The following is a 14,329-nucleotide window of genomic DNA, read 5'->3' as shown; positions in this document are numbered from 1 at the left end:
TGTACCATTACCTGTAAGGCTTTCGACACTTCCTCCCTCTGTACCATTACCTGTAAGGCTTTCGACACTTCCTCCCTCTGTACCATTACCTGTAAAGCTTTCAACACTTCCTCCCTCTGTATCATTACCTGTAAAGCTTTCAGGCGTTCTTCAGTGCAGCTTTCCAGGTTTGTAATTTTTACAGTTACCAGTGTTCCTGTAGGAGTGTGCCGTGCAAGATGAACAGAGGTCAAGTTGTCAAACCCTCTTCCTGCAGTCACACAGAAAACCCATGGTAACAGTCAAAGCAGGACAAAAGCAGACACTATCCACTTCAGCAAAATTTGAACCTCCCTGCCCTTCCAAAACCATTAAGAAAATAAAAAGGCTCAGGCACCCGCAGCACCACAGTGACATCCCAGAACCCAAACACCTCACTCCCCAGCACTTCAACCCAGGCCATTCCCAGCTGTTCAAGAGAGAGGCCATTACTGCCCAGTTAGGGTAGTCAACACTGCTGCTCAGGAAGGTGGGAGCTCCCACATGCAGGAGATGGAGCCTGCCTATCAGCAGTTTTCAATGGTACCAAGCTCAGGTCTCCACGCACATGACTCATTGCCTGCTGGAACGAGATTCAGACATGACCCTTACTTCAACAGTGTGTCCCTCCTGGACTTCTTTTATTAAAAGATACATCTTATTTTACATGTGTGGGGGTATATATATACCTCCCACATGGTGCCATAGATCCCCTGATTCTGGAGTTATAGACAGTTGTGAAATGCCATGTGGGTGCTGGGAATTCAAACTCTATAGGAGCAGCCAGTACTCATAACTGCTGAGCCATCTCTCCAGCCCTTGACCTTTTTAAAAATTATGTCTTTCTTATTTTTTTGAAGTTTTCTTTAGTGCATCTTAGTCATATTTAGCCTTCCAGCTCCTCCTTCACCCTCAAAAAGACGTTAAGCATTCTTTTCTTCATACCACCCTTACTTTCGTGTCCACTCAACTTTGAGTTTTCTCCATGAGTTTCTAGCCATCCATCTTAAAGAAACATCTTTGGAAGAACTGGAAGACTTCTATATAACTTATTGGACAAGTTTTGCACAAAGGGCCACATGCCATACATTTTCATGTCTCACGCTTTCCTTCTAGTGGCCTGGAGCTGCCCAGGCTCACTGTTTCAAAGGTCACGTAACAGGCAATGGGAAGGGAAGGCAACCTCTGAGCTTTTGTGAAGACATCTGCACCCCAACACAGACACACAGAGTACAGGTCAGTACATGCGATCAATGCCTCGCACATCTGGATGGGCGATGTCTGCCAGACTGACAGATGTGTTTAGACTTTATTCACTTGTTCTGTGTTCACTTTTATTTATCAGTGCACTTTCTTCTGTCATTAAGGTTTTACTTAGGTACTAAAATGTTTTATCAGGAGTGTATATTTATTTACCAATATACAAAAAATAAAGGATAAGCCATTGACTGAAAACATTAAGATGCCTATAAAATAATCTGATAAGATTTTTACTTAAAACTTATAAAGAACTCTTGGAATTTTATAAGACAGAAAGCAATTCAATAAAAATAATAATAATAGACATATGAAAAGATGCTTAATCTAGAGAAAGGCATATTAACACAACACCACACCACTGCATATTTACAGTAACTGCTAAAATTATGACTTGATAAACAAATTGTCATATAGGCAAACAATGGAATGTTACTCAGCAATCTCAAGCCTCTCCTTACAAGCCCTAGCGACTACGGATCTGCCTGATGTGTATCACAGAGGGTACCAAAAGAAAAAAGTTTGAGCCTTTTGTGCTTCGATTCTTTCACTTAGCACAATGCTTCTGAGATTTACCTGTGCTCCAAGTATCTGACTTCCACTGTTGCTGAAAAAAATGCATCCTATGGCTCCATCACAGGTATTTCATGCATTCCTAGGTGGTGGGCATTGGAGTTACTTCAAGTTTCCCTAACTAGTCCTACACAGAACTAGTCCTTAAGAAGACACATCTTCCTTTCTTTTTGATAAGCACCTGCAATTGAGATTTCCAGGGCATGTGGTAAATACAGGTTTGAATTTAAGAGTTGCCAAGCTGTTTCCTACTGTGGCTGAACTATTTTTGCGTTCTCACAAACAATGCATGAGAGCTGGATGTGCTTGGCCCACTCACTCCCCAAAACCTGTAAGATACCATCCCATAAACCGATCAATCCTTTCACAATGAATAAGCCACCATGTTGGAAAGCTCCACCTCTGTCTGATCACTCGAATCATTCCTTTGTCATCAGAACTGACTCCACAAAGCCTAATGTCTGTGGCAGAATACCTAAGCATGTTGCCCAGCTTCATTTGGTCTCTTGTAAGTCTTTTCTTCTGGCCAACAATTCTGTGAGTTAGCAATATTATTCAAAACTTCCTCAGACAGCTAAAATTGCTCTCTGTAGTTTGTATTTAAACAACAACAAGCAGCCCCAACTCCTTTTAAGAGGCAAGCCATTTTGCCATTATTCTCCACTCCTAGAACTGCTGGATTGCTGCTCAGTCTTCTCTGTTCTGCTACTGAGTGATGAACTAAAATTAGTTTACTGGTTTCTATCCACTACATTAGGTAAATAATCTTTATACTAAAAGGCATATGTACATTATAAATCAGCCTTCAGAGCTAGGGATAGACATCTTTAAGAGGTTCCTTTAACACATCTCTCCTCTAACGCCCTCTAATGTCCCACAAGCACTCTTCTCCATGTTTGCATCCCAGAGAAGATAAACCTCAAGTCAGAGCTTTTCTTTTTATAGCCTCAGCCCAACAGTGTCACTGGTTTTCAGTGATTAATTCATGCTCCTGAATGTTCAGAGCAAATGCTTCCCTACATAAAGCTACAAACAGGAACTGATTTTGTTTTATACTTAAATGAGAATTTTTTTTACAATAAAACTTGGATAAAATATAAATTAATAATTTGGATTAAGTGTCATGACTGAAAAAAATTGTATGACTTGATTTAAATTCTTACCTTGTAAAAATTAAACCCATAAAACTAAAAACTTGCTACCAAGATTCAAGTATGTACTTAGGTTATCTAAAGTTCTCTCTTTTTTTCCTAAATGTACTTGAGTGGAAAAGTAATACTAGACAGAAATCTTAAAATATGAGTGATTATTTTTAAACAGACATAAAATGCTTTAGAGTCAGCTAACAGACCCAGCTAAAATCCAATTTCATGCTGTAGGTAACAAGGAAGAAAGGCATGCCTATAAAATAATCTGTGTGCCACAGTTTCCTCTGTAGCACGGAAGAGGTGAGGGCATGAAGACCAGCATCATTACCTATTTCCACTTGCAGTTCATAGTGAGAGACGTTAGTGGAGCATATCACTTCATTGGCTCTAGCAGACGGAGGGGGCCAGGAAATGGCTGACTCATCAACCTGCATTGTTTTTACATAATAAAAAAAAACAATAAATATGATTAGTCCCCTAATTTGATCTCCCTATTACAACAGAAAATATTGACAGTACTGGAAGGTGACTGAAAAGAATATTTTAAGATCTAGAAGGAATTTAGCACTTGCTAACCAATATCAGGTTTCAGCCTGAAGAGAGAAAGGCAGAAAAAAAACAGATGGGCAAGAGCAAGACATACTTCCCATCTCATTTTCAGTAAAACTTCTAGAAGGTTCTAAGAATAGATGATAATTGTTAAGTGTTTAAGGGAGGAACTGCAAGGACCTGTGAGGATATTCTAGACTTGTGTTCTTGCTTTGAGTCTGAGGTATATGCTGTGTTAACAGTAAAGAAGTCTTTCATATGATAAAATGAAGAGAAGGTCAGAGAGAAACATAACCCTAAGGAGACGGGAGCTCAGTGTTACAAGCCTGCCAGCTGAAGGTGCCCGGAGCAGTGTGAGGTCTCATGGGGTGCTCTGGAGTCAGCGGCAAGTCTGTATCTAACTATAGCAGCAGTGAAATAGCACACAGGAAGGAGAAAGAGGAGACCTAACCTACTAGTATAATATGATATCCATGAGGATGTCCTAAGGGACAGCAGGACCCCAAAGGACACTAAGAAGCCTTTACAGGAACTAGCAGGTGGCAAGAATCTTGTTACTGCCTCTAAGGAGGCGAGAAGGAAGCGGGGAACCAACAGTATGATATGTGAGGAATTGTGCTAACTCCATTTATATCTAACTCTTTAATCAGGAGAAACAGGTTAAAGCCAGTAGATAGAGTTATATAGATGGTGGCAAGTATGCTTCCAGAACTTGAGAACAGACTGATAACCCTTTACTTATGGTGAAGCACAAGTAAAAGGGCATGGAAGAGAATGCTATCACACAATTGAAAGTAAGCCCAGTTTGGGATGGGATGATACCATAGCTAATTTAGTTGTTTTAGAATAGGGAGCATTCAGATAAACAGATGTAAAGAAAACATAAAATAAAAAGAAGAGTGTATAACAATGTCTTAAATTTTTAAAGTGATATCAATTTGTAAGACCGTTAGAAATGCTAGAGACATAAAGCACCGAGGTTTATTTTCATAACTTATAAAATGGCAGGGGGCAGAGGTGGCTCGGTGGTTAAGAGCATCTGCTGCTCTTCTAGAGGACACAGGCTCAATTCCCAACACCCACATGGCAGCTAACTATAACTCCAGTTCTAGAAAATCAAATGGTCTCTTCTAGACTCTGCAGGCACTTCATGCATGTGGTACACAGACATATGTGCAGGCTAAACACACATAAAATAAAAAGGCAAATGACAATGTTACTGCATGATGATGGGCTGAAATCAGCTAACTAATTCCTGCCTCTAATTCCCTCCATCTATTGCAGGAGGGAAATAGTCTTCTTAAAACTAGATATTACAAGCAAATATTCAAAAGCTATGGGTTTTTTTGTTTGTTTGCTGGGTTTGTTTTTTTTTGTTTTTTTGTTTTTTTTTTTTTTTTTTTTTTTTTCTGTTTTTTTTTTTTTTTTTTTTTTTTTTTTTTTTTTTTTTTTTGTCTGTTGTTTTTGAAACAGGGTCTGGCTCTGCAACCCAAAGTCTCCTCCTGTCCTAGTCTGTCTTGTTAGGAACACATAGTGAACTCCTAACTCACCCAAGAGCAGCTGTATGTCCAACACTTCTAGTCTTCTTTCTCTAGCTTTGCTTTTCCTTCCTTCCTTCCTTCCTTCCTTCCTTCCTTCCTTCCTTCCTTCCTTCCTTCCTTCCTTTATTTTAGGAAAGGTTTCCTAGCCCAGATACTGGCCTTGAACTTGTGGCAATCCTCCTGTCGCAACCTCTCAAGAGTAAGTAGTACAGACACAATCTATTATACCTGGCAACAGACCCAATTTCCAAAAAGTAGAATAAATAAAACAGCAAGTCTGATGTTTCTTCCCAGAAGAGGCTGAGGTCAAATTGACAGTGGAGATATGAATCATGAAGAAAATGTCACCATAATCACAGTAAGACAGCATGGGTTGACAGAAACTCATCTCAAACTAACGTCACTTCTCTTACTAATTTAACAACTAGAGAACTACAAAGTGAAGTAATGGCTTGCTCCCTGTCCTAGTTTCATGTCTGCTTCTGTGATAAGATAATCGTGACAAAAGCTAACTTAGGAAGAAAGGGTGTACTTTGGCTTACAGTCGAAAGGAATATAGTCTACCACAGCAACAAAAGCAGGATTGGAGAAGCAAGAGGCCAGCTCATCACACGGCCTCAGAGGTAAGGGGCAGAGGCAGAGCAGGAAGGGAGTCGAGGCTAAAGTGGAAACTTTGGGGTTTTTTGGAAAGTCAGTTGTATCTGAAGGTGTCTTGCTGGGGCAGGCGTGTGAAGGAGTGTTTTCCTGAAGCAGACACAGGTGAAAGGATGGCTAGCTAAAGCAAACACATGAAAGGGTGCATGATGTCAAGAAGGACCCAATAGATGGTGGACGACACTGGATGGTACTGGCACACCTTGCCATACCGTAATCTTAATGATCATTGTTGTTGTGACTTCATAGAAAGAAATGCACCAAAAAACTTCTGGTGGTGTTCTGGCAGCTTCTTGCTGCTTCTGTGGACTCAGGATGATTGGCAGAGTGATACAGACTCACGTGGAGTTTTGCTAAGACAGACTCGTGTGGTGAGGCAAGACCCATGGGAGAACACATGATGTCTGGAGGGAATATAAATAGGAGTCAAAGGACAGTGATGAGGGCTTGCATAGCTAGCTTTGCAACACTTTGTTGGTCTCATGTCTTAGTCTTCACTGATCTTCATTTTGTGGAGAGGTACCGAAGAGAACTTTTCCTGTTGTCCGTGCTGGTCATGGTCACTCCTGCTGACCTGTGCTCATTCGGTGGAGGCCTGGCTGTTTCTGCTGGGTCGGGCCACCGCTGCTGATTTGTGTTTGCTACCCCGACATTATTGAACTGGACTGCTGCTATGCATCCTGACAAAGCAGATGAGATCTGCTCCAAAGAACTAGTTCTACACATGTCCACTTCCCCCATACCCTGCTACCCTTTCTTCTACTACCTCTGGCAGGCTAGGGAGGGTAAAGCATTTAAAAGCCCATATTAAAAGCAGGATTTGAAAAAAATTTAAGCCAACACCAGGCCATAAAACCTCAAGACTCCCTCCCAGGGATGGACTTCTATCAAGGCTCTCAACTTCCTGTCGGTTCCATATCCTTCTCCAACAGCACCAACAGCTAAGGACCAAGTGCTCAAACACATAAGCTATGGGGATATTTCCCATTCAAAATACAACTATCTTTATCCCAGTAGATTGTTTAATGACTTCCTGAAGATGCAAAAGGCCCAATTTAAGCAGAAAAACCTGGTAGATATCTCTAAAAACACTGAATGGAAGATGGTTTCATTGGTTTTGTTTTTAAACCATGTATTAAAGTCTGTTCCTTAGTTATCTCAGAGTCAGAAACTGGATTTAGCCAGCAAACCTAGGATATATTTTTATTAACTGCATTGTTTAGGCTAATATATCTTTAGCATCATCAGGCCTAAGTGAAGTCTCATGGGAAACAAAATCATAATTCGAAGTTAAATAGTTTATAATAGGAAACTAATGTAAGATGTCAAAGTACTTAAGTTGGTATCATTGTAACCTAACATTTAATCCAGTGTACATTAAGTATCCAGTCTGACAAAAAGCTGCAAGTTGTCAGTAGGAGACAACTGATACTACTCTTATGCATCAGCCCAGGGAGCACCCAGGAGGCCTTGCTAAGCTCTGGGAGCACCCAGGAGGCCTTGCTAAGCTCTGGGAGCACCCAGGAGGCCTTGGTAAGTTCTAGGCACCAGTTTCCATCCCAGAACTTCTCTAGTTTGCTTTTCCTTATGAAACTTCAAGTCAGGCCTCTCTTTCCCTCACTGAAGATTTTTTTTTTTTTTTGGTCCAACTTAAAATATAAAAGAGCTCCAAACCCGGTGGTTAAGAAGAATACTAGCATGGGAATCTCTAGAGTTTGGGGGCTCAATAACAGCACAGAGACAAGTCATGTGCCTGACTTCCCTCAGTCTGAAGGGTAGAAAGGGCCTGAGACCACCTCCTACTACACACAAAGGCATGTGCCTTGAAGATGGAATTCTCATGAATAAACATGGCACTGGGTAAAGGAAGGCCTGTGTGAGGTTTTATCTTTTGCTGTCCATTGCAATGCTACGTGCTGGCCCCCAATATAGAAGCTGTGTGTGTGTGTGTGTGTGTGTGTGTGTGTGTGTGTGTGTGTGTGTGTGTTTCAAGAACTTAAATGGTTAGTGGCAGGAGGGAACACCATCAGGACTTATTAAAATATTCATACTATAGGCCTGAGATAAACTATAAGCAAAAATAACTGGAATTACTTTATGCTGTAACAAAATTTTCTAAGCAGGTTTCACTGTATAGCAAAATGTGTAGTATAAATTAAGGATTAAGAGGAGTAAAGATTTCAGAGACACATTACCAAGTATAACCCTTTATATTGCTTAGTATGTCAGACAAAGATGAATAAGACAAGGGTGCCCTATAAGACAATGGGGATCACCCTATGCTGGAAGAGACACAGACCCCACTCACTGTAAGACAGTATGGTGACATGAGAATGTCCTGACAGTGACAGCACAATGAAATGAAAAGACCTGGGGAAGAGTTTACAGATACAAAATGGAATCAATTCTTTATAGATGAGGAGAAATTTCAGGGGAGGGCAGAAACAAGGGTATTTCAAGCAGAGAGAAGATATTCCCAGTAAGAAAAGAAACTCAAACACTGGCCATACACAATACCATTGAGAGTCTCTATCATGCTCAGAGATTTGGACTTTACCCGCTGGCTTCAAAATGGCATGAGTGAGCATCTCAGAACAGTACTGAAGGCTGCAAGTGTGCACAGACTACAGGCCAGGCGGAGATGCGACTGAGCAGTAGTGCCCCTGCTCCTCAAGGGAGGGGGGAGGCAGCGTAGGGAGAACGCCAGCATCCTAGCATGTAGGAGAAATAGTCATGCTTCCATTTGCCAAAGGGAAAGGTACAGGGAATGGAAAGATTTGGATGAAGAATAAAGTTTCACTCAAATCAGTAGAAATACCCTGGGAAAACAATCTAATCAGATGTATTCTATAGATAATCTCAGGACCCTGGGAAGAGTAAGTCTGGTAATCAATCATGTTCCTCCCAGAACACCCAAGAAAGCTTCAGGACAACGTGAAACCTCAGCAACTGAAACCACAGGAATCTATGACACTGCTCAGAAAGAGCAGGTTAAGAAGAGGTCAGTTACAAATTCACGGAGACCAGCAGGGAAAAGAAGAGTGAGAAAGAGTATCACAGGAGGCAAAGGAGAAGCATTGTCTGGGGTCAGCCACTTTCTTACCAAGTATTGATGGATACTGGTTTCAGACTGTTTTTCGGGTCTGAGTGATTCAACTCGTGTTCGTGAAGCACAGAAACAATCCTGGAAGTCAGAAATACTTGAGATAAGTGAAAAGCGTGGCACACACACACAGGCCTGGCTTGTGTATACAAAAGACCCAGGGTCAGGGCTGGAAGCAGAATCAAAAGCCAACCCAGTAGAGGCACTGATGGGGATGGGGTGGGAAGCAGCCAGGTGCACCGATGGCAGTGTCACTCCATTAGGGTTGTGCTCAGTGCCATCTCTGCGCCTTGCCTTCACTTTTCTTGAGGTTATGAATCTATTTTAACTGTTGGTCTTCATTTATAAGTCTTTTAGCACCTCATAATCTGCCAAATTCCTAAATATTTTTATCTTTTTCTCAGATAGTTTTGAATATAAGCATGATTTTCTACATTAAACCATTTGTTTAATTATGAACTTATTGAATATATTTGTAACCCATTTTGATTCTTAAGGTGACAAACATGTTCAACTCAAAGCAAATTAAGAGACTTGCTTCTATTACCAAAATTTATCCTTTCCTGAATATCAATTCATGGTTCTACTATCAGGAATTGCCCATAATGAAATGTTTATCTACATTATCTATCCCAGCATCAATTAGCGTAATGATACTGATCTATTTAGGAAGAAAAAGGTTAAGAGTACATGAGAGACGTTTACAGTAAATGATTCTCTAGTATTTCATCACCATCCCCGCCCCCACCCCGTGTGAGCAGCAAACACTGCATCAGTTGATTCTCAAAGTCCACTCATATCTATTAACACTACTGTCAGTTACAGAAGTAGTCACATCTTTTCTTTTACAATGCACCAAAATTGCTCAACAACTAGTGTTTTCCAGTCAGGCTGATCTACTAGTTACTTTAAAGTGAGTTCAGAACTGGGAGTCTCGGAATCGTCACTCAGACTCGGGGACTAATGAAGGGCACTACACGTCTTTTCTCATTTGCGACATGATGTAAAACTGTAAGTCTTCACATTCCTTTAGGACAGAGATCAACAAACTCTGCTCTAGCTCACATTCAGGTTTTAGCTGTTTTATTTTTCATTTCCACACTGCTGACTGACGGCTGCTCTTGAGCTACTGGGGCAGAAGAGCAGCATGCTTTATCATCTTCTGGCTTTTACACAAAGTATTTGCTGACTCTGCTTTAAAGAATGAAGCATTTTAACACATTTTCCAGATACACACACTTAAAGCACCGTATTATATATTTCCCATAAAGAGCATCTGCAGTCTCCTGATGTCACAGTTCCATCTCTCAGCCTGCGTGGCTGGGAGAGCACAATGCCAGGCATGAGTCTCCACACTGGCTCTAACCATGAGCAAACTTAAGTGAGGATGCTGTCTGTCCTGCCAAGGTCCCACAATTTAAAGAGCAAGATCGATGACTTAATATTAACCCTTCCCCTTTCCAAACTATACTGTATACAACAGAAAGTCCCCAAGCTACTTAATCTAAAGCAGATGCCATGTATCTAACAGACAAACAAATATATTCCATCTGTAGCTCACATAATATTTCAATTTTTTTGTCTGATTAAGTCAAAGGTTAAATACTATATGCTATCTTACCTGCCTTGGGACACATGAAAATTTATAAAAAGGATTTTTGAAGTTTTTAAAAAATGCAGAGCTAACTAGATATGACTGGCATCTAAGTAAAACATATGAAAACAAATAGATTTAGGACAAAGAATTGGAATAGTGGGTATATTTAAAGACAGTCTAGGAGAACCTTACTTTGAAAAAGACAAAACTCACTGAGAGTTTAATACCATTCGCAAGACTACAGGTCATTCAGGTCAAAGCATCTCAGAGCCTAAATCTGAATGTCTTTTGTTTCAGATCAAACTACTCTGATGGTATAAAATTATAACAAAACTTACCAAAAGAGACATTGAATCGCTTTCGTTCACAGGAAGTGACAAAATCCCATCTATTCCAAAGAAGATGTTTCCTTTATCTTCCCTTCAAGTTGCAGATATAGCCCACTATAAAAACAAAAGCAAAGTTATTTGGATTTACATAAACTCCCTGAAGAACTAGATGTCATAATTTATCAGATACTCAGACAGCTGCTCATTGGCACAAAGACCAATGCCATTTCTGAGTATCAGGGGAGCATCCCCTTGGAGACAGTGGGGAGGATGAAATGGCTGGATTATAAATAAATAAAACAACAATAATAAAAAAAGACAGAAAAAAAGCATTGTTCTGATACGGTTCCTGAAAGGAAGAAAGCTAAAGAGAGTTTCTATTTCCAAAGTCTCAAGATACGGCCTTTCTCCTATCTTTTTCTGCCCTGAACAAACATGAAGGCAATACAGAGAAGCAGTTTTGGACCGTCTTTATATAAGTCGTGCCACTCGAAAATAAATCCTAAGAATTTCCAATGATTCCATTTACAAGTAGACTTTGAGGATCTCCGAAGGTTTCTGACTAACTACCTACTAACTCATTTGAGGTCCAGGATTCACAAATTTGAAACAGGGTTTGTAATGGGCTAAGAAAAACACTTTGTAGTTTTCATGTAAAAATGACGTTCTCAACTGTCAACAGACTCAAAATTAAGCATTTTATTATGCAAGCAACTCTTGCCCATTTTCACTGATAGATTCAGAACGTTAGCACGGTAACTTCTTCAGCTTCACAGAGCTACAAACTGAGCAGCCAAATCTTCTGGGTATTTTCCAAGAGAGGGCAGTGTTTGCTAGAGCTGGTTAGTCCTCTCTAAACATCATCTCTTGGAACTGGTTTCCTTACTTCATCTCAGTCAAAGCCCATATTGGATGAAGGCATCCACAAATAGCTAAACAAAACGAGGAGAGGGAGAGCTTACAGACCATAGATGTTATAAAGTATTATCCAATTTTATTGCTTAGGGAAGAAGTGGATTTTCTTAGGACAACCTCTCTAAGCCAAAGGTAGAGGAAGGAAAAGAAGGACTGGAAAACTTACTCTTGTCACCTGCCAAGAATTAATGCCAACTTAAGGCATGGGGGTAGGAGGCTGGGTCTGAGACAAGGAGAGCGATGCCTGTGTTGCCTATCCCGCAGGATGACGGAGAGCAAATGAATGGATGACATTCCGTATACACTCTAGGATATAAAAGACAGGCATGGCAGGGTGGTGCTGGCATGCACCTTTAAGCACAGAACTCAAGGCTAGCCTGGTCTACAGAGCTAATTCCAGGACAGCCAGGGAAACACAAGGGAACTGTCTCAAAAAACAAACAAACAAAACAACAAAGACAAGCGCAACACTTTAAGACAAAATATTGAGGATCATAGGAAAAGCAAGCTGGGGACTTCTAAATAGCAATGAAAATATTCACAGCTTGTGACCCAGTAAAAGCTCACTTGTTTTTTGAGGCAGGGTTTCTCTGTATAGTCCTGGCTATCCTGGAACTCACTTTGTAGACCAGGCTGGCCTCGAACTCAGAAATCCCCCTGCCTCTGCTGTGTTCAAAGGCGTGTGCCACCATGCCCAGCAAAAGCTCACTTTTATTAATCTATTCTAAGATAACACCCAAATAAGGAAAGGAACCACACAGAGAAAGTTTGTATTAACACACTTAATGAATAGCCACTATGGGATGGGAGCTAGTAAGCCCAGAAGACACCCCCCCCCCAACACACACAAACACTAGTGCTTAACACCAGGCCCTGTGGTTACCATGATTCTGTATCTGCTTTACAGCAAGTTGTTATTGGGTTTGTTGTTTTAAATAACAAAACAACTTGAAAAAAAATCAGGTCACAGGTCTTCTAGAACTGTTACTACCAGTGGGGTGGTTTAATCTCAGAAGTTTTACCTTTGGTATACCACACTATTAACAGATAATTTTTCAAGACATTTTGAGGTCAGGGCAGCAGCTGCACCTGGCAAAGGAGTTGAATAAAAGATCTGCTGTTAGTTTTTGCTATTATGCTGATTATAAATCCTTAAAAGTAAATTTTAAAAAAAAAATAAAGAAGCTTGTGGAGGCTTGGGGGAACATGCCTTTAAGTCCAGCATTCAGGAGGCAGATCAGAAGCAGACTGAGCTTTTAAGTTCTAAGCCATCTAGGGATACCAACACAGTGAGACCCCATCTTTAAAATATGTGTGTATGTATTTATTCATAAATGTGTGCATACATATGCATATATATATATATATATATATATATCCTGTATTCCTAAACATAATGATGAGTACTTCAGTGTAGCCCCTTGCAATTGTACCTAAAAAGCTACCCACAATAAAGTTTTATAAATAAACTAATTTGCTGCATAATATAGAAGTCATACCCAGGCCTTTCATTTGAAAGGTTAACACTTTAAATGGACACCAGGGGGGCTATGTATTTACAAGACTTGAGTTTTGCGTTAATCTAGGCATTCAATGGTCTACTGTTACAGGAAATGCCTACAAAAACAAACAAACAAAAAAACCTACCAATACTCTTTGTTAGGCTTCAAAATTACAGTAATTCTCAAGGTGATCTTGAAATCTCATAAAACCTTAACAAAGATCATAGCGAAGCACACAGCTCAATCCAATTTTCCAAACTTAGTATCATGACTCATGGTTTCAACAAATATTTACCGAGTGCCAAGCACTGTGCTATGTAGGTGCTGTCACAAATCGTGATCAAGCTTGGAGGAAAGGTATTTGACATAACAAACCCACGAGGGGAAAACAAGACATCAAATGTAAACACTGAAGACAAAACGAAGCCTGGACATTTAATTTGGGAAAAGGTCCCTTCGAAGTCTCTGAGCAGACAGGGCTGGGGCCAGAGTGTCTACAGCTTGGGAAAGTCGCCAGGCCTGTGTGCGCCACCAAAGGTGAGAACTGGGGGAGTGGGGCGGCGGTGGCTGGGTTCCCGCACCTGGCACCGCCGCTGGGCACTCGGGAGCCCCGGCCCCCGGTGCGCTGGCACAGAGAGCGGGAGCGGGCGTCCCGCAGACTCCAGCGGCTGCTCGGCTGGCCGTGTCAACTCCGGTAAGGAGCGGAGGCGAGGACTGGCCTTGCAGCCTTCCGCTGTGCACCTACCGAGCTGCGATCCGGGTCGCTCCCCGGGTCCCCACACCATCCCCTGCCGGCCTGCCTCCCCTCATTACCTAGGCGGTGACCAAGGCCAGCGACTCTCCAGACAGCGGGCGCTGAGGGGAGGCGACACGCGCGAGCCCCGGGACCTGCCTTGCGGAGGGGCGAGGCGAAAACACTAGGCCTGCTTCCAGGGCGAGCCTCAAGGCACAGAAGTGCAGCACGGCCGCAAGAAGGCCGGTCGGCCTGGACCTCTGCCCTAGCCCGGGGCAACCGGCCGGGACGGGATTCGCCCCACCCCAGCGGGGTCGGGACCCGCCGCTCCGCCCCACCGCGCCTCCAGCTTCTAGCTCAGGAGTGAGGAGGCGGGGCCCTCGAGCTGTAGGCGGAACGGAAAGGAAACT

At 41.8% G+C, this 14,329-nt stretch overlaps 2 protein-coding genes across 3 annotated transcripts in view; one reads left to right on the top strand and one right to left on the bottom strand.

Annotated features, from left to right (window-relative positions):
* The window catches only part of Stradb (STE20 related adaptor beta), a 22,223-nt gene extending 7,900 nt beyond the window's left edge, over positions 1-14,323 (bottom strand). Inside the window, exons 1-5 of one of the 2 annotated variants that reach the window (XM_021197664.2) lie at positions 14,000-14,323; positions 10,779-10,883; positions 8,844-8,924; positions 3,325-3,424; positions 129-250 (exon numbers count right to left, since the gene is read on the bottom strand). In XM_021197664.2, coding sequence (XP_021053323.1) covers positions 129-250; positions 3,325-3,424; positions 8,844-8,924; positions 10,779-10,790 — 315 coding nt within the window. In that variant the 5' untranslated portion in view covers positions 10,791-10,883; positions 14,000-14,323. The remainder of the gene's footprint in view (positions 1-128; positions 251-3,324; positions 3,425-8,843; positions 8,925-10,778; positions 10,884-13,999) is intronic. The other variant, XM_029539164.1, reaches the window with a different exon arrangement.
* The window catches only part of Trak2 (trafficking kinesin protein 2), a 61,417-nt gene continuing 60,632 nt past the window's right edge, over positions 13,545-14,329 (top strand). The window contains exon 1 of the mRNA XM_029539161.1: positions 13,545-13,723. The gene's annotated coding sequence lies outside the window, so the exon portion shown is untranslated. The remainder of the gene's footprint in view (positions 13,724-14,329) is intronic.

The sequence above is a fragment of the Mus pahari genome, chromosome 5 (assembly GCF_900095145.1).
Source record: "Mus pahari chromosome 5, PAHARI_EIJ_v1.1, whole genome shotgun sequence".
NCBI lineage: Eukaryota > Metazoa > Chordata > Mammalia > Rodentia > Muridae > Mus > Mus pahari.
This window is presented reverse-complemented; position numbering and strand designations above follow the sequence as displayed.